Below are 21,764 nucleotides of genomic sequence, written 5' to 3'. Positions count from 1 at the left end.
GCCCGAAACGTCAGCCTTCCTGCTCCTATGATGCTGCTTGGCCTGCTATGCTCATCCAGCTCTACACCTTGTTGTCCCTTGGTTGAGAAAGGAGAACAGTTTATATCTAATAGACCAGAATTTGCTAGATTGGGACATCTCTGGCTCTGCGTGGTCAGATAGATAGCCTCCTGTATCCTTCAGCTCAAACGTCTTTTGCTGCAGTCACTAATATGTATATCAATGGAGTCATAGAGTCAGAGAGATGTACGTGACAGAAACAGACCCTTCGGTCCAACTTGTCCATGCTGACCAGATATCCTAAATTAATCTAGTCCCATTTGCCAGCATTTGGCCCATAACCCTCTAAACCCTTCCTATTCATATACACATCCAGATGCCTTTTAAATGTTGTAATTGTACCAGCCTCCACTACTTCCTCTGGCAGCTCATTCCATACACGCACCACCCTTTATGTGAAAAAGTTGCCCTTTATGTCCGTTTTAAATTTTCCCCTCTCACCCTAAACCTATGACCTCTAGTTTTGGACACTGCTATCCTGGGGAAAATACCTTGTCTATCTATCCTATCCATGCCCCTCACGATTTTATAAACCACTATAAAGGTCATCCCTCAGCCTTCAACGCTCCAGGGAAAATAGCCCCAGCCTATTTAGCCTCTCCCTATAGCTCAAACACTCCAACCCTGGCAACATCCTTGTAAATCTTTTCTGAACCCTTTCAAATTTAACAACATTCTTCCTATTGCATAGAGACCAAGAATTGAATGCAGTATTCCAAAAGTGACCTAACCAATGTCCTGTACAGCAGCAGCATGAACTCAATGCACTGACCAATAAACAGCAAGCATACCAAATGCCTTTTCACTATCCTATCTATCTGCGGCTCCACTTTCAAGGAACTATGAACCTGCACTCCAAGGTCTCTTTGTTCAGCAACACTCCCCAGGACCTTACCATTAAGTGTTTAAGTCCTGTCCTGATTTGCCTTTCCAAAATGCACCTAACATTTATCTAAATTAAACTCCATCTGCCACTCCTCAGTCCATTGGCCCATCTGATCAAGATTCCTTTGTCTCTGAGGTAAACTTCTTTGTGGTCCAAGACACCTCCAATTTTGGTGTCACCTGCAAATTTACTAATCGTACCTCCTATATTCATATCTAAATCATTTCTATAAATGACAAAAAGCAGTGGACCCAGCACCGATCCTTATGGTACACCACTGGTTACAGGCCTCCAGTCTGAAAAGCAACCCCCCACCACCATCCTCTGTCTTCTACCTTTGAGCTAGTTCTGTATCCAAATAGCTAGTTCTCCCTGTATTCCATGTAATCTAACCAGTCTACCATGAGGAACCTTGTTCAACATCTTACTGAAGTCCATATAGAGCACGTTGACCGCTCTGCCCTCACCAATTCTCTTCATTACTTCTTCAAAAAACTCAATCAAGTTAGTGAGACATGATTTCCCATGCACAAAGCCATGTTGACTATCCCCAATCAGTCCTGGCCTTTCCAAATACATGTAAATCCTGTCCCTCAGGATTCCCTCCAACAACTTGCCCTCCTCCGATGTCAGGCTCACAGGTCTATAGTTCCCTGGCTTTTCCTTACCACCTTTCTTAAATAGTGGCACTACGTTAGCCAAACTCCAGTCTTCCAGCACCTCACCTGTAGCTATCGATGACGCAAATATTTCAGCAAGGGCCCCAGCAATCACTTCCCCAGCTTCCCACAGAATTTTATGGTATACCTGATCAGGTCTCAGGGATTTATCCACCTTTATGCATTTTAAGACGTCCAACACCTCCTCCTCTGTAATATGGACATTTTTCAAGATGTCGTATTTATTTCCTCAAGTTCTCTATCTTCCATATCCTTCTCCACAGTAAATACGCATTTAGTATCTCCCCCATCTCCTGCAGTTTCACACATAGGGGGCCTTGCTGATCTTTAAGGGGCCCTGTTACCCTTTTGTCCTGAGTGTATTTGTAGAATCTCTTTGGATTCTCCAGAACCCTATTTGTCAAAGCTATCTCATGTCCCCTTTTCGTTCTCCTGATTTCATCTTAAGTATACTTCTACTGCCTTTATACTCTTGAAGGGGTTCATTCGCTCCATGCTGTCTATACCTGACATATGCTTCCTTCTTTTTCTTAACCAAAGCCTCAATTTCTTTAGTCATCCAGCATTCCCTACATCTACCAGTCTTGCCCTTCACCCTAACATTAACATACTGTCTCTGGATTCTCATTATCTCATTTTTGAAGGCTTCGCATTTCCAGCCATTCCTTTATTTACAAATATCCATCCCCAATCAACTTTTGAAAGTTCTTGCCTAATTCCATTGAAAATGGTCTTCCCCTAATTTAGAACTTTAACTTTAGATCAGGTCGATCCTTTTCCATAACCGTTTTAAAGCTAATAGAATTATGATCACTTGCCCCAAAGGGCTCCTCCACTGATACCTCAATCACTTGCCCTGCATTATTTCCCAAGAGCAGATCAAGTTTTGTTCCTTTTTTCATAGGTTCTTTCGCATACTGAATCAGAAAATTTTCGCATACACACTTAGCAAATTGCTCTTCATCCAACCCTTAACAGTATCCAGTTCCAGTCTGTGTTTGGAAAGTTAAAATCCCCTACTATTACCAAACTATTATTCTTACAGATTAATGTGATCTCGTTAAAAATTTGTTTCTCAATTTTCCACTGACTATTGAGGGGGTCTACAGTACAATCCCAATATGACCTTGGAAAACATTGGCAACACATTGTTTCATCCTGAGGCAAAGTATAAGTCTTGAGAAATCAATTGAGGAAAAGCTGAGGAGGGCTGAATTCATTGTTAAATCAAATACAGCAATATAAGGAGAGAGATGTAAACTGGATTATGAGAGAAAAGAGGGAGAAACAAATAGTAAGGTAAAGAAGAAAAGAATGAGACTCTACACTGTTATTTCTTCACTTCTTCAGCTAGAATGAGGTTATTCAACTGTTCATTGGTGGGAAAGGAATGGCCTAGTGGTATGATTTTCCCTACATTATTAATCCAGGAAACCCAGGCAATGTTCTGGTTCAAATCCTGCCATAACAGATGGTGGAATTTGAGTTTGATTAAAAGTCTGGAATTACAACTTCATGAAATCATTGTCAATTTCAGGAAAAACCCAGCAGGTTCATTCATGCCTTTTTGGTAAGGAAACCTGCCATCCTTACCCAGTCTGGCCTACATGTAACTCTGGACCCACAGTGACATGACTGATCTTGGAAATGGTTCAATAAAACACTCTGTTTTATTAAACCCAATGAAATGCTTCAAGAAATGAAAATGGACAGACCACCCAGCATTAACCTAGGCACAGGAAGCAGCAACGGCAGAAACAGCCCTGTCAACTCTGCAAACTTCTCCTTGTCAACATCTGGGGGTTAGTGCCAAAATTGGAAGAGCTGTCTCACAGACTAGACAAGTACCAGCCTGATATATTCATACTCACAGAATCATACCTTACAGACAATGTCCCACACATAACCATCACTATCCTTGGATATGTCCTGTCCCATCGGCAGGACAGACCCAGCAGAGGGGGCGGCACAGTGGGATACAGTCAGGAGGGAGTTGCTCTGGGAGCCCTCAACATTGACTCCGGACCCCATGAAGTCTCATGGCTTCAGGTTAAACATGGGCAAGGAAACCTCCTGCTGATTACCACATACTTTCCTCCCTCAGCTGATGAATCAGTATTCCTCAATGTTGAACAACACCTAGAGGAAGCACTGAGGATGGCAAGGGCACAAAATGTCCTCTGGGTGGGGGATTTCAGTGTCCACCACTAAGAGTGACTCGGCAGCAGTACTACTGATTGAGCTGGTCGGGTCCTAAAGGACATAGCTGCTAGACTGGGTATGCGGCAGGTAGTGAGGGAAACGTAGATGCATCTATCCATGACAGTATCGGTAAGAGTGACCATTGCACAGTCCTTGTGGAGACAAAGTCCTGCCTTCACATTGAGAACAACCTCCATCGTGTTGTGTGGCACTATCACCGTGCCAAATGGGACAGGCTTCCAACACATCTAGCAACTCAAGACTGGGCATCCATGAGGCGCTGTGGGCCATCAACAGCTGCAGAATCTTATTCCAGCACAATCTGTAACCTCATGGCCTGGCATATCCCCCACTTAACCATTACCATCAAGCCAGGGGATCAACCCTGGTTCAATGGACAGTGCAGGAGGGCATGCCAAGAGCAGCACCAGGCATACCTGAAGATGAGGTGTCAATCTGGTGAAGCTACCAAACAGGACTACTTGTATACCAAATAGCATAATGAGCAAGTGATAGACAGAGCTAAGCGATCCCACAACCAACAGATCAGATCTAAGCTCTGCAGTCCTGCCACATCCAGTTGTGAATGGTGGTGGACAATTAAACAATTCATCAGAGGAGGAGGCTCCACAAATATCCCCATCCTCAATGATGGAAGAGCCCAGCGCATCAGTACAAAAGAAGCATTTGCAGCAATCTTCAGCCAGAAGTATTGAGTGGATGCTCCATTTTGGCATCCTTCAGTGGTCCCCACCATCACAGATAATTCAGCCAATTCAGTTTATTCCAAGTGATGCAAAGAAAGGGGCTGGAGCCACTGGATACTGCAAAGGTTATGGCAACACTCCGGCAATAGTACTGAAGACCTGCTCCAAAACTTGCTGCGCTCTAGCCAAGCTGTTCCAATACTGTGTTACAAAACTAGCATCCACCCAACAATATGGAAAATTGCTCAGGTATGTCCTGTAAAAAGCAGTTACCACCCCATCAGTCTACTCTCGATCATCAGTAAAACGATGGAAGGTGTCATTAGCAGTGCTATCAAGCAGCGCCTGCTCAGCAATAACCTGCTCAGTGACGCCCAGTTTGAGTTCTGCCAGGGTCACTTAGCTCCTGATCTCATTACAGCCTTGGTTCAAACATGGACAAAAGAGCTGAATTCCAGAGGTGAGGTGAGAGTGACAGCCCTTGACATCAGGGCTGCATTCGACGGAGTGTGGCATCAACGAGCCCTAGGAAAACTGGAATCAATGGGTATTGGGGGTAAACTCCGAGGGTTGAAGTCGTACCTGACACGTAGGAAGATGATCGTGGTTGTTGGAGGTCAATCGTCTCAGCTCCAGGACATCTCTGCAGGAGTTCCTCAGGGTAGTGTCCTAGGCCCAACCATCTTCAGCTGCTTCATCAATGACCTTCCCTCCGTCATAAGGTCAGGAGTGGGGATGTTTGTGATGATTGCACAATGTTCAGCACCATTTGTGACTCCTCAGATACTGAAGTAGTCCATGTTCAAATGCAGCAAGACTTGGATAATATCCAAGCTTGGGCTGATAAGTGGCATTCTCAGGCAAGACTAGACAGGCAATGACCTTCTCCAACAAGACACAATCTAAGCACCATCCCTTGAGATTCAATGGTGTTACCATCACTGAATCGTCTACTATCAACATTCTGGGGGTTACTATTGACCAGAAACTCAACTAGTCCCACCACATAAACACAGTGGCTACAACAGCAGGTCAGAAGCTAGGAATACTGCAGTGAGTAACTTATCTCCTGACTCCCCAAATTCTGTCCACCATCTATGAGGCACAAATCAGGAGTGTGATGGAATAGTCCCCATTTGGAGGGTGCAAAATCAACAACACCCAAGAAGAAGGTCCTGGCCCGAAACATCAACGTTCCTGCTCCTCTGATGCTGCCTGGCCTGCTGTCTTCCTTCAGCTCCACACTGTTATCACCTTCCAAACCCACAGCCACTTCTATTTAGAAGGAGAAGGGCAGCAGATACGTGGGAATAACACCATCTGCAAGTTCCCCTCCAAGCCACTCACCATCCTGACAGGAAGTATATCACTGTTCCTTCACTAGGTCCTTCCCTAATGACATTGTTGGTGTTGAAAGTCCAAATGGACTGCAGCAATTCAGAAAGGCCACCACCATCTTCTCAGGGGGGCAACCGGAGACAGGCAATAAACGCTGTCCCAGCCAGTGACACCCACATCCCAAAAATGAAATAAAAAGTGTCAAAAATTATCATGAGATTCTAAGTATACTTGCACAATTTACCTCCTAGGCATAATATTTGGTGGTGCTTTTAATTGACAAATTAACATAATAACGTAATGAAACCAGCAGCAGTAGGAAATGTTTTTCAGACTGAAGCATTTTGCAATCCACAGGATATCTCCTCCTCACCACCAGTTGTTGAACATCATTCACACACTTCTTCCCTTCTAGCAAATTCTAGGCCAGTGAATGCCATTGGCTGAATTCCACGCCCTATGTTTATTCTCTCCATTATGTTCTGACGTTACAGGCAAACACTTTCAACAGGTTTACAAACATTTTTCCTTCTTTTAGCTACTTGATCCTGCAAAGAAAGTGGCTTAACATTAGTGAGTTCCAGTTCTAGATTGATCATTATTCTACTGGATAGACAGGAATACTATGTTTCAACAGCAGGTTGTAACTAGACAGAAGTACAAAATTAATTTTATGAATGTGCTCCCAGTATGCACCAGGTTTAGTATAGTGGTACTTGTAATGCAAATTGGATTTCTAAAAAATATTTTTGTGCTGAAGCACGTTGATATTTCTGAGGTCATTGTAACCTTCTTACAGACACCGAGGGACTGTAGACCCTGGGTATAGGATAATAATTTTAATTGCTGGAGGATTATTGAGTATAACAGTCCGGGATTCCTTCAAGTTTGGGAGAATTAGATATGTCCAGGATTTGGCAGCAGCTGATGTTGCAGTCAGGGTAAAGTTAATGCTGTCCTTGCCCTTTTTTTTGTCTGGAAGTATCTGCCTATGGAGAAGAGTTTCTCTGTACATTAGCGTGAAAAATCAAATTTGTCCCTGAACAATAAGATCATTGCTGGGCTGCTTAGTTTGAGAATTCTCTCTGAATGCAGAATGTTTCCTGAAAGCTGACATTATTTTTCACTTGTTTGTGAAATTTCAGATTCTCCAAATGTCACATTGGCTTCTACTCGTGACTGCAATGAAAGCAAATAGTACAGGAGCTGTAAATCTTAAACTAAATTAGGAAATGGGGAAGAGAAAAATGGATTTATTAATGTTTGAGTCATTGAGATGTTAGAATTGGAAATCATTGGAGATGCAACAACTTCTAAGCAAGTGACAGGGAAAGTAGAGCAAGAACGAAAGGGAAGCTAATGAAAGACCCTGTGAAAGGAGGAGGAATAAAATGACAAAAGGATAATGGTGTTCAGCAAAAGGAGAAGGCAGTTAAAAAACAAAAGACAAATTGAGAGGAGTTGTGAATGGCAACAGCAGAATCATTATCAGAGTACGCAGAATAAGTTGACAGGTAAAGGACAGGAAGTTTACACTTCACTGTCAGAGGTTTCTAGAAATTATGGTGCTGTAAAAAGAGTTATATTGGCTGAATATGAGGCATAAAGACAAACGTTTCAGGCTAACCTGGGCAAACCTGCACTGAATTTGAAAAGTCTGAGCAGAGTAATTTTTGACAGGTGAGTATGAGCATTACAAGCTGAAATCAGATATGACATCCTCTGAAAGATTACTGTCTTAGAACAATTTAAAAACTCATTCCCTTCCATAATAAAGAACCACTATTGAGGACCAAAGGGTTGGCAATTGCTAGACAGGCAGCAGTAACAGCTGGTGATTGTCAACTGATCCATAAAACCAGACCTTTTACCATTATCCTTATAAATTCAAAAGCAATAGAAAGTGGGAGGGTGAAAGGAAGGAAAGTAGCCAAGGTAAAGAATGGATGGCTGGGAGTTCCCCAAGCCCCCCTAGCCTGCCGAAAGTCAGAAAGGAAAGTGCTGAGGGTGTTGATAAAAATTGAAAGCTGACATGTTTTCAATGTAACAAAGTGGTACAATGGAAACATTGAATGAAAACATTGGAATCCTGGAAGTTGAATGGGAAACTTATGGGAATTATTGCCTATTATAGGAATGAATCTGAAAAAGGAACTCAAAAAGAAACCGCATGGATCAAATTTCAACTCAGGCAGATATTGGGGTGGTATAATTTGGGATATTGTGTGTATGATTGTGCCAGTTTGATCTTGTCTAGTCTGTTGAACAGGTATTTTTGCCACAAGGCCCCAGTCATTTGGGTGTTTACACTTGATGTAGTTGGTGTCTAGACTGATGCCAAGTGTTTGTACAATTTCATTTCTTTCTTTACACTGTTTTGCAGTTTGATTCAATTGAATGGTTTACTCACCGATCTCTAAGACCATGTAAGAGACACCCACATTGCTGTGGGTCTGGAGTCACATGTAGGCCAGACCAGGTAAGGATGACAGTTTCCTTCCCTAAAGGACATTAGTGAACCAGATGGGTTTTGTTGATGATAATGATATGATCACTGTTAGAGTGGAGTTTTTTTTAAATCGAATTTAAATAGCACCAACTACCAAGATGGGGGTTTGAACACACGCCACCGGCAGCAGGAGTCAATCCATGCCCTGAACGGAGAGGAGTTATCCTGTTCCTGGAATATACCGCTGCATCCTGAATTTCATGGGAATCACACGGAACTTAGTGGCTCCCAAAAGCCACCGGGGAAAGTCCCACGGCGGGGTTGCGGGGTTAGTGCTCATTGACAGACCCAGGACCTGAGGAGATGGCACTGAAACCAGCTGCTACCCTTGGCTCTGTACCCTCTGTCCCCAGGCAATGTCACCCTGGTCCCGGTTCCAGTTGCTGTGATCTGAAACGGGCTGCTGGGGATGGGGGGAGGAGTGGCATATCCGAAGGGAATTGAAGAAATTCCCGAGAGAAACATCTTCCAGGAGAAGGGAAAAGAGATGGGGAGTCGGGTCAATTGGCTGGGCTCACACGGTTCAGGTCAGGGGGCTGAATGGCCTCCTTCTGTCCTATAAGGTTTTCAGGAGGAATGGCCAGCAGCAGAGACCATCTCAGGGCCCGAGTCTCGTTGTGTGCAGGGACTGAGCTTATCTCAGGCACTCCCCGGGGAGAGGGCGTTAGAAACAGCACCAGTCTCCCTCTCTCCGGATTACAGATATTATTTCCATGTTCTAATTGTGAGTTTAGCCGCATTTAACAGCTCCCTGTAATCTGACTGGAGAAGGGAGAGTTTTGAGGGGACGGTCTGCCAGCATTGGCACAATACTAGCCCTAACCGAATGAGAGCGGCCGTCAGGTCAGGTGGGGTCGGAGCTGGGCCAGGGTCAGGGCTGGGGTCGGGGTCCGGCTCCGACGCGCCACCATTTCTAAGTTTGGAAATCTTCAGTTTGGTTTCGAGACGTCAGTCAGACTGTCAATAGCAGCCAATAGGAGTTGGCGGTCAATAGCAGCCAATAGGAGTTGGCGGTCAACAGCAGCCAATAGGAGTTGGCGGTCAATAGCAGCCAATAGGAGTTGGCGGTCAACAGCAGCCAATGGGAGATAGTAGGAACTGCAGATGCTGGAGAATCTGAGATAACAAGGTGTAGAGCTGGATGAACACAGCAGGCCAAGCAGCATCAGAGGAGCAGGAAAGCTGACATTTTGGGCCTAGATCCTTCATCAGAAAGCAGCCAATAGGAGTTGGCGGTCAATAGCAGCCAATAGGAGTTGGCGGTCGGTAGCAGCCAATGGGAGTTGAGGTGCCCTGTTTAAAAGTCCGATTCCGGGCATTCTCGCCAAACCGGCTGATTGAGAGAGCGAGTAGATCACGGGCAAAACAACTGGCAGCAATGATCCGGGTGCGGTGTCTCCGCGGCGGTAGCAGAGGAGCCGAGTCCGCCCATTTCCTAGGGCATCTGGTCAGTATCCTTCCCCCTGCAGATCCTGGGCCGGTCACTCCTGGCTCAGAGATCCCAGGCTATTCCTACCTGCTAATCCCGAGGGGATCCCCGGCTGATCGGGGTGGGGTTGGTGGTGGTCCTGGAGCGGGTAGGCGCTCTAACGAGCTGGAGCTAGCCTGTAAGTAGCCGCTTCTCTCCGATTCTGGCAACCTCGAGCGATCTGTAACGCCCACACTGACAGCAAGTGGATTCATTTCTGCATCATCAGGTCCTCTCCTGGCGCAATTGTGTGTGTCGCCCGGAACCTGGGCGCAGTGTTTGTCTGATCAAGGAAACGATGAGATTCCCGATTGCTTGTGGAATCTTGTCAATGCCCCGCACCAGGCTAGTTACCAAACTTTAAATTCCTGTAACTCGTGTTACGTCCTCATAGCTCTCTCCACAGCCTGAACCCAGACTTGAACCCAAGGCCCAGGAAAGCAGAGGCTTTAACCGAACCCAAGTGTAGAGGGGTGGGACAGTCCTTGACCCTTCGGCGATGTTACCTAGAAGATGGATAAAGACATGATGCTGAACTCCCTTTTCTGTTGGCTTCTATATTTTAGTTTAAGATGTGACATCAGAAAGTAGATGCATTGGAAAAGTGTTTAGACAATCTGGGTGATCATGAGGCTGAAACTTGGAAGAAATCATTTCTATGTATTACAGAAACCAAATGTTTCTGAACTGTCTAACAAATGCCCTGATATTGCCCTAGAGAATCAATGGGGCAAACCTGTCTTCCATTGGAATGGTCAAGGAAGAAATAATGCTTACAGGGTTGAGGAGTGGAGTAGGTCACCCAGCTCCATTCTGCAAACATTATCACTACCTCTTGCATTAATAAAAAATATAATGGAGAAATGGTCTTTCATGACAATAGCTCATGTACCCTTCCTCTAAGTGAAGCAAATATTGAATGATAATTAACTTAGTAAGAAAGTCCTGGGTTTTTCTTTAAGTTCATTATTGCTCAATATGTTTCTGTTTGGGAGGTAGAACAGGAGCCTGAAGAGTGGCTGGTATACTCAACTTATTTTCCCCTCCAACATCTAACTCCTGTTCAGAGTCTGGCCAGCAATTACATTTGGCATTCTGTGCCTGTTCCCTGAGTTTGAAAGCAAAGTACTGTCGTATGACAGCAACAGATAGTAATAAATCATTACAAAGGAAGCTTGCACATTCAGAGTGCCTTCAGATAGGCAATAAATCCCAGGAATAAATATTTTTGTGGGGGTGGGGGGGAGAAACTTGATTAGAGCAGATGATTGATTGGACCCCATTTGTGTCTGCTCCATTGTAGTGATAATCCAATGTTTCCCTCACTCCTAGTCAAAATGTATCTTCAATCTCAAACAGGCCACTTTCAGAGAAGACCTACCATATGGAAAATTCCAGAAATCCTCTTGTGTGCAACAACCATGTGGGTGAACAATAACATTAGCATCATTAGACTGCCATGAAACAAAAGATGCTGTTGTTCAATTAGATTCTGTAACACATTTAAAGGTCCATCCTGTTTATGTGGGGTAGGTTTGTTCTAGTAGTGATTTACAGTATGAGAAGAGAGACCAGTTCCTTTTTGAGTAATTGACAGTACAGTATCACTCTGTCATCTTGCTTAGTATGGCATTCCCTTTCACAAATGCTAAACGCCTGAGGTCTAGAATTAGAAACTGTCTAGCCCAGCAACTGTCCTTTAACAGCTGGGTCAGAAAAAGCTGAAAGAAGATCTGTCTATAACTGGAAAATGAATGACCAAAGAAGCTTGAGTGACAGCTAATAGTCATCAGATTACAAAGCATTAAATTGCCTCTCATTCCTCTTGTTTGTTATGTGAATGCCACTACAAGTAGGCTGTGTAGGTACGGACCCAGAGCTGTCAGTGGTAGTGAGGATTCCTGATCAAAAACCCCCTGAAACAGTGAGGTGTAAGACTGGCTTAAACATTCTGCACTTAAACAGTACAACTAACATTCATCAGTGTATGACGAAAGTGCAACTTGATTGCATAAAATCAACTTTTCACAGTTGCATTTATTTCTGAATTTACAGGGTGGTGTTGGAAAGATACAATCCACCATCCCTTTCTTTTGTGGAATTTCTTCACCATCTGTCTTGTCTTTTATCAACTGTTCACAAAGCCACTTTCACTGGATATATTTGTGGTCTTATTCCTGTCTCCTCTAGTGCTGTCTTTAATGGGATGCAGCATCAGGGCCTTAGTTGCTCACTGGTTTCCTACTCAAAGCTTCATTCTCTAAACATTAAATTAGATGATGAGTAACAAAATACTATTAAATCATGATCTTTTGTTTTGCTCTTATACACGCTCCAAATTATCTTCTCTTTCTCAAAGGGTTAATTGGATGCTGACCAGGAGCAGGAACCATGGCTAATTTAATTTTCTGCCCCCAAATTTAGGGCTGCCAAAAAAACAATTTCTGCTCCTAAAATCTTGCAGGTGATCCTTGGAGCTTGTAGAGCTTGTAGACATTGTTTCAATCAAAAATCCACTGATTTATAAACTAGTGGATCAGCAGTTCAAAATTGATTATAAAACATGAAAATAAATCAGAATTTGTAAATCTTTCAAGATTATTGGATTGAATGGTGTATGTCTTCCAGCAGTGATTCCTGCGAAGGTTCTTAGTGTAAACTATGCTTTGCTGCCAAGTCTCTCCTCACCTGCCGGTGCGATACGAGAAAACTCATTCCAACTGCAGATCCTCAGCACAGAAGAGATCATTTAACCTGCTGTATTTAGGCTGGTCAAAAGATTATTCGGCCTGATGAGCGCTTCTACTTCTGTTGCCCTTTTTCAGTAGGGCGTTCCAAATTATCACCACACTGTGGGTAAAACAAAAAAAAAAATCCTCAACTCTGCTCCGACCCTTCTCCCAATCCCTGGAAGCATGAGCTGCCTGGTTCCTGACATCTGTCTGAAGAGGAATCTGATTCTTAGTGTTTTATCAAGGTCGGTTCATTATCTCTCACGTCTTCGGCTCTCGGTGTTGCCGGGACTGCAGATGTGTGCTGAGACCCTGTTGAGGTCCTGATGTGGAGGCTTTCATGCTAATCATGCAGGAAGTGTGAACTTCCAGCTGGGTTGTATTTCCCTAGCTCACCCTCTGAATGTCCCTAGGCCTGAGCTAGAGTCTGAGATTTGACACACTTCCACATTACTGAACTGAATAGTTTACCCAGAAATGTTAGACACATCAAAACCCAGTCTATCACCCAGGTCACTCCCAACCCAACCCAACTCTCCCTTGGCCTCACTATCTTAACACAACACCATCCCTGACCCCATCGAGCACTGGCTACTGCCTGACCTGCCCTGACAACCCCCCGCAAACATTTGCTGTTCGAAAGGATGGAAAGTTCTGTCCGTTGGCTCTACTCTACTCCCACAGAGTTCCCCAAAAGGCAGCTGCGATGTGCATTTCAGTGAGAACCGGCATCGGAAGCTCCTGGAAACAGAGCAGTGTGGAGGTGGGGAACTGAGCAAATTGCTGCTGTATTGTTCAGACCCACTGCCCGGTGACCAATCTATGAAGAGGGAATCTGCCGTCCGTGTGTCTAAATCCAAAGACTGATGGATTATGATTGTTCCAGTGAATTGTCATAAGAATCCCCACAGCATAGAAACAGGCTGTTCGGCCCACCAAGCTCATACCGACCCCCTGAAGAGCATCCCACCCAGACCCATCCCTACCCTTAACCTATACCATGGCCAATCCACCTACCCACAGCTATGGACTGTGCGAGGAAACCCACCCAGACACAGGGAGAATGTGCACATTCTACACAGACAGTCAGCGGAGGCTGGAACCGAGCCCGCGTCCGTGGCGCTGTGCTAACCACTGAGCCACCCCCAGGAGAATGGTTACATGTGGTCAAGCTCAGCTTGTGGTTGTCGACCTCTTGTTGCCCAAAGTCTTGGGTAATGAAAGGCTCATCCTCCGATAATTCAAGCAAATATACATGATTATTTGCATTGATTTTAATCATCATAAGATTGGGAGTGGTGTGATTCTGCACTGGGATGAAGAAGAGCAGCCTGCTTTCCTATTGGATGCTGTGAGAAATGGAGCGGGGTGGGGCAAGGGTGTCAGAAAGGTGAATCAGAGATAGTAGGAACTGCAGATGCTGGAGAATCCGAGATAACAAGGTGCAGAGCTGGATGAACACAGCAGGCCAAGCAGCATCATAGGAGCAGGAAGGCTGACGTTTCGGGCCTAGACCCTTTATCAGAAAATAAGGTGTCTGTTAGTAGCAAACCATGCGACACAAACTCCTAAAATATATCCTCCCACAGCTGCTAGCTGTCCCTGTCAATCCCTCCCTTTGACAAGTCACTGTTAATATCTTGCATCATTCATACTGGAAATTCGATTCTTTTAGTACTGCGGATCTTCCAATTTCTAACTCTGAACGTCATTGCCACTAAATCCGATGTTGAGTCCCAGGAGGGATCCCTTTCACAACATCAGTTGATACTTGGCCAGTTTCCAATGGTTTTGTCTTCTTTCTTGCAGGTTCGTCGAACTGTCGCAGGATGGGTGCAGAAATCTTTCCAAAGCACCCAGACTGCCGCTGCTGCTACAGCCAGTGAGAACTCTGCTGATCATAAGGATAAGGCTGAAGACTGTCCAGTCTGTTCCTACAATGAATGGGATAGTCTAGAAGAAGTGATTGTTGGGAGGCCAGAGAATGCATGTGTGCCCCCTTTTACAGTGGAAGTGAAGGTAAACTACATGGTTTTAAGGTGTTCCCCTCACATGTCCACGGTATCCAGCAGAATCTCCAATTCTAACACGCCAATCTATAAAAGTGCTGATGATACCAACCCATCGCTATTTTATTCCATTACAATGAAGTTTAACCAGGTTGATTGCTGATCAGATTGGGAACATCAGCCACATATTGACACCATCTAGAATTCTAAAGTATTAACTTTTGTAAAGTAAAAGTGTAAATTGTTGTTAAGTGACATTCCTGGAGATAGTTGTATTCCACAGCATTAATCTCCTTTTAACTTGTGCTTGCCTTTGAAAAGGGATGAAAAGAAATAGTGGGATAAGAATGCTGTGATGGATTATTAATGGAGAGCCTCAGAAACATGAAGAGAACTGTAGCTGAGGTAGTAGGAACTGCAGATGCTGGAGAATCTGAGATAAGAAGAAGGGCCTTTCTGAAGAAGGGTCTAGGCTCGAAACGTCAGCTTTCCTGCTCCTCTGATGCTGCCTGGCCTGCTGTGTTCATCCAGCTCTACACCTTGTTATCTCGGAGAACTGTAGCTGCTGGGTGTTCCAAGCTTGGTCGAGTCGTGCTGGGGCCGAGGCTGAGGGCTCTAGTCTGTCCACCCCATTCAGCACGGCTTGAGCAAAAAAATCGCGAGAGTTAGAACATTCTGGGTCGGAACACATCAGTCACATGATACACTCTGTGCTTCGTGTCTTGTTTTGATAACCAATTGCAGCAAGGTTGGAAGGAGAAACCTGCCAGGGGGTTTGGATGATGACTGCTGGCCCGGGTGGCATTGGCCTGGGAGGAGAGTAAACCTGAAAACTATGGGAGTGGGAGGGGGTCGGTGGGGGAGATACTGACTGGTACAGATTGCCAGTCTGGATTTGATGGGTCGAATAGCCGCCTCAATTGCCTGCTATAATTGTGACCCTAAATTAAATGGTATGAAAGTTTTTAAAATGTCTCCTTCATTGCAATGAATCTGCCTGTCAGGAATGTATTAGAACAGCTGTTGAAATGTGAGCATTGAACGGGGAAGCTACAGAATGAAAAAGGAGTGTAGTTTCACTAAAATTCCAGGATTGAAGTGTATTTTATGTGATGTAATCTCTGAATACAGCAAAGTGGAGTAAAGGATCTCAGCAACAGCGGTGCAATTCCAGTCCAGTTCTACCAAGGAAAAATACAAAAACAGAAAGATGGTCTGGCAGCATTGGTAGAGCTAAAAACGGACTTGATGGTTCGAGTCGAGTTCATCAGAACTGACAATTGCTGAGAAAGGGTAGTATTTATGTGATGACAGGGAAGCAGAGGATTGGGGAGTGATTAGAATACATGGAGACAGAACCCAGAGAAAGAAAGAAGGGATAGATAAAGAAAGAGATCACTGATGATAAGTGAGAGAGAGAAATGCTGGGCAGAATGCTAATGGAATGTGTGAGCAGTTGAAAATGGGTTGGCTGTGCTGGGAGCAACTGATACAGACCAGGAGCTTGGGGATGTGGGAAGAGGATAAGGAACATGGAGGAGGGAGTTCACTCAGATTATTCAACTCAGTGTTGGGCCCTGAGGGCTGTAGGGCCCCCACATGGAAGATGAGGTTTTGTTTCTTCAGCTTGCACTGAGTTTTGTTGGAGCACTACAGCAGGCCTGAGGCAGAAATGTTGGCCAAGGAACACTGTGTTGAAGTGACAGGCAACTGGAAGCTGCTGCTGAGTTTAGGTGTTTGGCCAAGCAGTCACTGTTTGTGTTTTGTCTCCCCACTGTACAGGAGACCAATGTAGAAAGGAAGTCAAGTTTCCTGGTAGTGGGTTGTATCTGGTCTTGCAATAAAAGAGTGATTCTCCAGGCTGCTACTACTTTATCCCAGAGTGATTAGATTGGCAAAAATCACCTCCTGAAGCCTTTGCTTTATAAGTGGAGAAAAAATGATGGGGTCATTTCTAAAAGTTAAATACTGGAGAGTTAACAATTTACAGTAATGTTGGATTGCATTCAGGTAGCACCCCTCATGTAATGATCTCACTGCTCTGAGAGGGATGGAGGCTAAGCAAGGAAAGCAGAATTTCATAGAGAAGATACCCTGTTTCAATGTAATGACCCAATGTTGGCTCACACAGAAACCAAGGAGAGAATGAAAGCTGCTCCCAGGAGAAAGCCCCACTCTGCAAAAATGTTCACCAGCTTGGATCAACCTTTATCTTCGTGGCTCTGGCTCAAATATCAACCATGAATATTGCATATGGCAGAAGCAGGAGGTGGAGCTGAGGAAACTGATTCTCATCATTAACTCGAGTCTGTGTTTTTCATCGAGGAAACTCAAAATTTAGAAAGCTTTGAACCAACTTCAGAGTTTGGTTTAATTGTTGAGTCAATGTCTAAATGCACATGATTGAGGGTGCTCTCAAATTTCTGGTTTCTGATTCTGGACTGGGAGCAGGGTCTTGCAACATTTACCCAACTGTTTGATTTTCTGAGTTAGGCTTATAGCAATTGGAAGCTCCTGGTAAATAGAAAGTGAGATTACAACTACTGAATTCTTCTAACCGTTCTAATAAGCTTTTTCTTTTAATTCCGATGAACAGGGAACACTGAGTTCTTCTGTGTCATCAGACAAAGTGCTTTGGTGCTTTTGGTTGAATAAAATCCAAGTCATAAGAAAGACAAAGGAGACTACATAATTTGAATAGATGATATTGCCCAGCTGATAACTTATTCCAGTGCCCACTGACAGTGAGGATCTCAAACAGTCTGGCAGACATCATGTACTCCTTCTTAGGGATGACTTGGACACAGAAAAAGCTGGAGAAGAGATGCAGCTGGTGCAAGCCCCTCCCCATCAGCAAACATGGATTGTGTCCAACCTGGACCTGTGATGATCCCTGTAACTATAACCCAACAGGAGAACCACCCAGATGCCCTGGTGTGTTCTGAATCCCCTGGCACCAGCTAACCCAGAAATCAAGCTCAAAAGCAGGTTACTGAGCCCCTGATAGAAGGTCTGTACTTACTGGGACTCCCTGCACCCTGTGAAGTGCAATGTTCAAATTCATCCATTTATTATTGTTCCTTTCCTCACAGATCCTCTGAGGGTTTCTAATTTCAGATATCAAAACTTTTCTGTACATTGTGTCTAATTTCACATTGAGCCTTGTTCCATATTTACAAGTCTCAAGAATATTCAGCTTGCTTAGCAGGAAGAGGTTCCCTCTGAAGTTGGCAGTTAGTGGGAGGAGGGACTGTTGACTTGGCAAGTTGGTCCTTTGCTGCTGCCAGACCAAGCAACTGAGGTAATGAGGGGTAACAAGCTGCTTGATAGATGGAACAGACTTAGTTGTAAATTCCAAGAAACTCAAAGTAACTCTAGAAGGCTAACTTCCTAGGGCTGATGTTACTGATTAATGAAAGGTTCATTCCACGTTATATTTAATTCATTTATCAATTTATGAACTATACTTAGTTAACAAAATAACTGAAGTATCTTTCTACACTGAAACTGACTATTAACAATCATGACATGCTCCAATAATTAATCATTTCATGCTGATTAGAGAGTGAGAATTCACAATTATGAATCCACTTTCAGGAGTGGAAAATATAATTCATCTTAGCATCTCTATGACAAGAATATAAAGTAATAAATAAATCTTTTTAACTATTGGAATAAATCCCAAGAAAAGTTTCAAGCTAATAAGTTACAGTTGATGGTAATACTGGATAAATCAGATGAAACCTGGCTTATTATATTCTAAATTTTATTCTTGCAGTGTGGTTAACATGCTGGTCCATCATTGAACATATTCACATGAGGCTGTCAATGAACTAAGAAAATTTATTATGCACTAAGGGAAAGTAAACACAATCTACATCATACAAGAAATACAGTATTTCTATCAGTCTAGCGATGTCAGAAACGACAATTCAACCCTTTTGCCATCAACAACAACTTTACAGATACTTAAACCTCAATGAACCTCCACTTTGAAGTTCCTAATTAAGTTGGCCTGACTGTAAATGGTTTCCTTCTGCCAAATTTCTTGTTTCACTTGATGCTAGCCTCTTCAGTTAATGTCTCCCCCGAGACCTTGAAACAAATTATCAAACAAATCATTGATTTCTTAACACGGATTCTTTAAGAATCTTCTGTTTCTGGAGGTTTCTTTTACTGACATTAAATAAATTGGAACTTTTCTCCTCAAACTGCATTGGAGACTGCTAGGCTTACAGCATCTATACCAACATAGAATTGTTCTCTCTCGCAGAAACATGCACACCCACTTTTTAAAAAAAAAACCTTCTGGATGGTTCTTTTATTTTCAAATAACTGGTTTCTGTCTCTGTCTCTATGACATGGGACATGTTAATACTTGGCTACAGTCCAATTGTTTCCTCTCCTCTGTCATTTAGTTTTTCTAAAGTACTTATTCACGTCAAAAGTTTTTCTTAAAAGCCTCAATTAGATGGAGACAAGTTTCTAGATAGCCCCACACCACTTATAGAACTCAAAACTGAAACTAATTCCTTTCATTCTTATCCTACACAATGTAGATGTACAGATCAAATTTAATGCTATACATAGTTCTGTTTACCTTTGAATCCATATTTCCAAATAATAGTAATATTATGAATGTTCATCAGAATGTGGAATTGACAGTGAAGAATCATCAGTAACCATGCTGTTAAATAAAAATGGATAAAATAGCATGTAATCACATGGAATTGCTGTTTAACAGCCACATCATTTATCCAGAGATAACAGTGTGGAGCTGGAGGAACACAGCAGGCCAGGCAGCGGCAGCATCACAGGAGCAGGAAAGTTGATGTTTCAGGTCAGGATCCTTTTTCAGAAATGGGCAGCAGGAAGGGATCTAGGAAATAAATAGAGAGGAGAGGTGGTGATAGGGGTAGGGAATAGTGGGGGTTGGTCGGTGAGGTGGGAGAGAAGATGGACAGGTTGTGTCAGGGCGAGGAGGCGGGGATGACAGGGAGGGTTGGTCATGGGATGAGGCCATCGGTGGGGAGATTTTGAAACTGGTGAAATCCATGTTTAGGCCATTGGGCTGTAGGGCTCCCGAGGTGGAATATGAGGTGCTGCTCCTCCAGTTTGTGGGTGGCGTCATTGTGAAACATTATTGATCTAGATGAAGGAACTGTGGGCATTCTGGCTAAGTTTGCAGACGATACAAAGGTAGGTAGAGGGACAGGTAGTATTGAGGAGGTGGGGAGGCTACAAAAGGATTTGGACAGCTTGGGAGAGTGGGCAAAGAAGTGGCAGATGGAGTATAATGTGGGAAAGTGTGAGGTCATGTACTTTGGTAAGAAGAATAAAAGCATGGACTATTTTCTAAATGGGGAGAAAATTCAGAAGTCTGAAGTGCAAAGAGACTTGGGAGTTCTAGTCCAGGATTCTCTCAAGGTAAACTTGCAGGTTGAGTCAGTAGTCAGGAAGGCAAATGCAATGTTGGTGTTTATTTTGAGACAATTTGAATATAAAAGCAGGGATGTACTACTGAGGCTTTATAAGGCTCTGGTCAGGCCACATTTGGAGTATTGTGTACAATATCTCAGGAAGGATGTACTGGCCTTGGAGCAAGTTTAAAGGAGATTCACGGGAATGGACTCAGGAATGGAAAGCTTAACATATGAGGAATGTTTGAGGACGCTGGAACTATACTCATTGGAGTTTAGAAGGATGAGGGGGGCAGGATCTAATTGAAACTTACAGAATACTGAATAGCCTGGACAGAGTGGATGTTGGGAAGATGCTTCCATTGGTAAGAGAAACTAGGACCCAAGGGCACAGCCTTAGAGTAAAGGGAAGACCTTTTAGAACGGAGATAAGGAGAAACTTCTTCACCAGAGAGTGCTGAATCTCTGGAATTCACTGGCACAGAAGGCTGTGGAGGCCAGGTCATTGAGTACATTTAAGACTGAGATAGATAGGTTCTTGATTATCAAGGGGATCAAGGGTTACGGGGAGAAAGCAGGAGAATGGGGTGAGGAACTTATCAGCCATGATTGAATGGCAGAGCAGACTCAATGGGCCGAATGGCCTAATTTCTGCTCCTATGTCTTATGGCCTTCTGGTCTAAGATGGACAGGTTGTGTCAGGTCAAGGAAGCATGGATGAGAGGGAGGGTTGATCACGAGATGAAGTTGGAGTTGCGATCCCCTATTCCCAATTCCTCCGCCTCTGCCACGTCTGCTCCCAAGAAGGAGTGTTCCACTCCTGCACATCCCAGATGTCCTCCTATTTCAAGGACCGTAACTTCCCCCCCTCCTCCCGTGATCGAAAATGTCCTCAACCGCATCTCTTGCGTTTCCCACACCTCTGCTCTCACATCCCCTCCCCGCAATAAAAACAAAGACAGAATCCCCCTTGTCCTCACATATCACCCCACCAACCTCCACATCCAACATATCATTCTCTGGCACTTCCACCACCTGCAATCCGATCCCACAACCAAAGATATATTTCCCTCCCCACCCCTATCTACCTTTCATAGGGACTGGTCTCTCCGTGATTCCCTCGTCCGCTCCACGCTTCTCACTAACCCCACCACACCCGGCACCTTACACTGCAACCGCAGGAAGGGCTACACCTGCCCCTACACCTCCATTCAAGGCACAAAACAAACCTTTCACATCAGACAGAGGTTCATCTGCACATCTGTCAATGTGGTCTAATGCATCTGCTGCTCCCGAAGTGGTCTCTTCTACATCGGGGAAACCAAGTGGAGGCTCGGAGACTGTTTTGTAGAGCACCGACACTCTGTTCATGACAAACGACAACACCTTCCAGCCACAAATCATTTAAACTCCCCCTCCCACTCCCTGGGCAACCTGTCCATCCTGGGCCTCCTCCAGTTTCACAGGAAACTGGAGGAGCAGCACCTCACATTCCGCCACTGGGGCCTACAACCCAATGACCTAAATGTGAATTTAAAATCTCCTCATCCCATGACCAACCCTCCCTCCCATCCCTATCTCCTTGACCTGTCCATCTTTTCTTCCACCTATCCTTTTCCCACCTCACTGACACATCCCCACTACTGCACTCCACCTGCACTCACCTATCACCAGAGATAGTAGGAACTGCAGATGCTGGAGAATCCGAGACAACAAGGTGCAGAGCTGGATGAACACAGCAGGCCAAGCAGCA

General features: G+C 44.2%; 2 protein-coding genes across 2 annotated transcripts in view; one reads left to right on the top strand and one right to left on the bottom strand.

The window, feature by feature from the left end:
* The window catches only part of LOC109917422 (very long-chain acyl-CoA synthetase), a 51,691-nt gene extending 43,355 nt beyond the window's left edge, over positions 1–8,336 (bottom strand). Inside the window, exon 1 of the mRNA XM_048615971.1 lies at positions 8,284–8,336. Within this exon, the coding sequence (XP_048471928.1) occupies positions 8,284–8,299 (16 nt within the window). The 5' untranslated portion in view covers positions 8,300–8,336. The remainder of the gene's footprint in view (positions 1–8,283) is intronic.
* A 1,195-nt stretch (positions 8,337–9,531) lies between these two features.
* The window catches only part of gatm (glycine amidinotransferase (L-arginine:glycine amidinotransferase)), a 33,504-nt gene continuing 21,271 nt past the window's right edge, over positions 9,532–21,764 (top strand). Inside the window, exons 1-2 of the mRNA XM_020513709.2 lie at positions 9,532–9,829; positions 14,392–14,601. Coding sequence (XP_020369298.2) covers positions 9,659–9,829; positions 14,392–14,601 — 381 coding nt within the window. The 5' untranslated portion in view covers positions 9,532–9,658. The remainder of the gene's footprint in view (positions 9,830–14,391; positions 14,602–21,764) is intronic.

This window comes from Rhincodon typus, chromosome 33 (genome assembly GCF_021869965.1).
Source record: "Rhincodon typus isolate 14 chromosome 33, sRhiTyp1.1, whole genome shotgun sequence".
Lineage (NCBI taxonomy): Eukaryota > Metazoa > Chordata > Chondrichthyes > Orectolobiformes > Rhincodontidae > Rhincodon > Rhincodon typus.
This window is presented reverse-complemented; position numbering and strand designations above follow the sequence as displayed.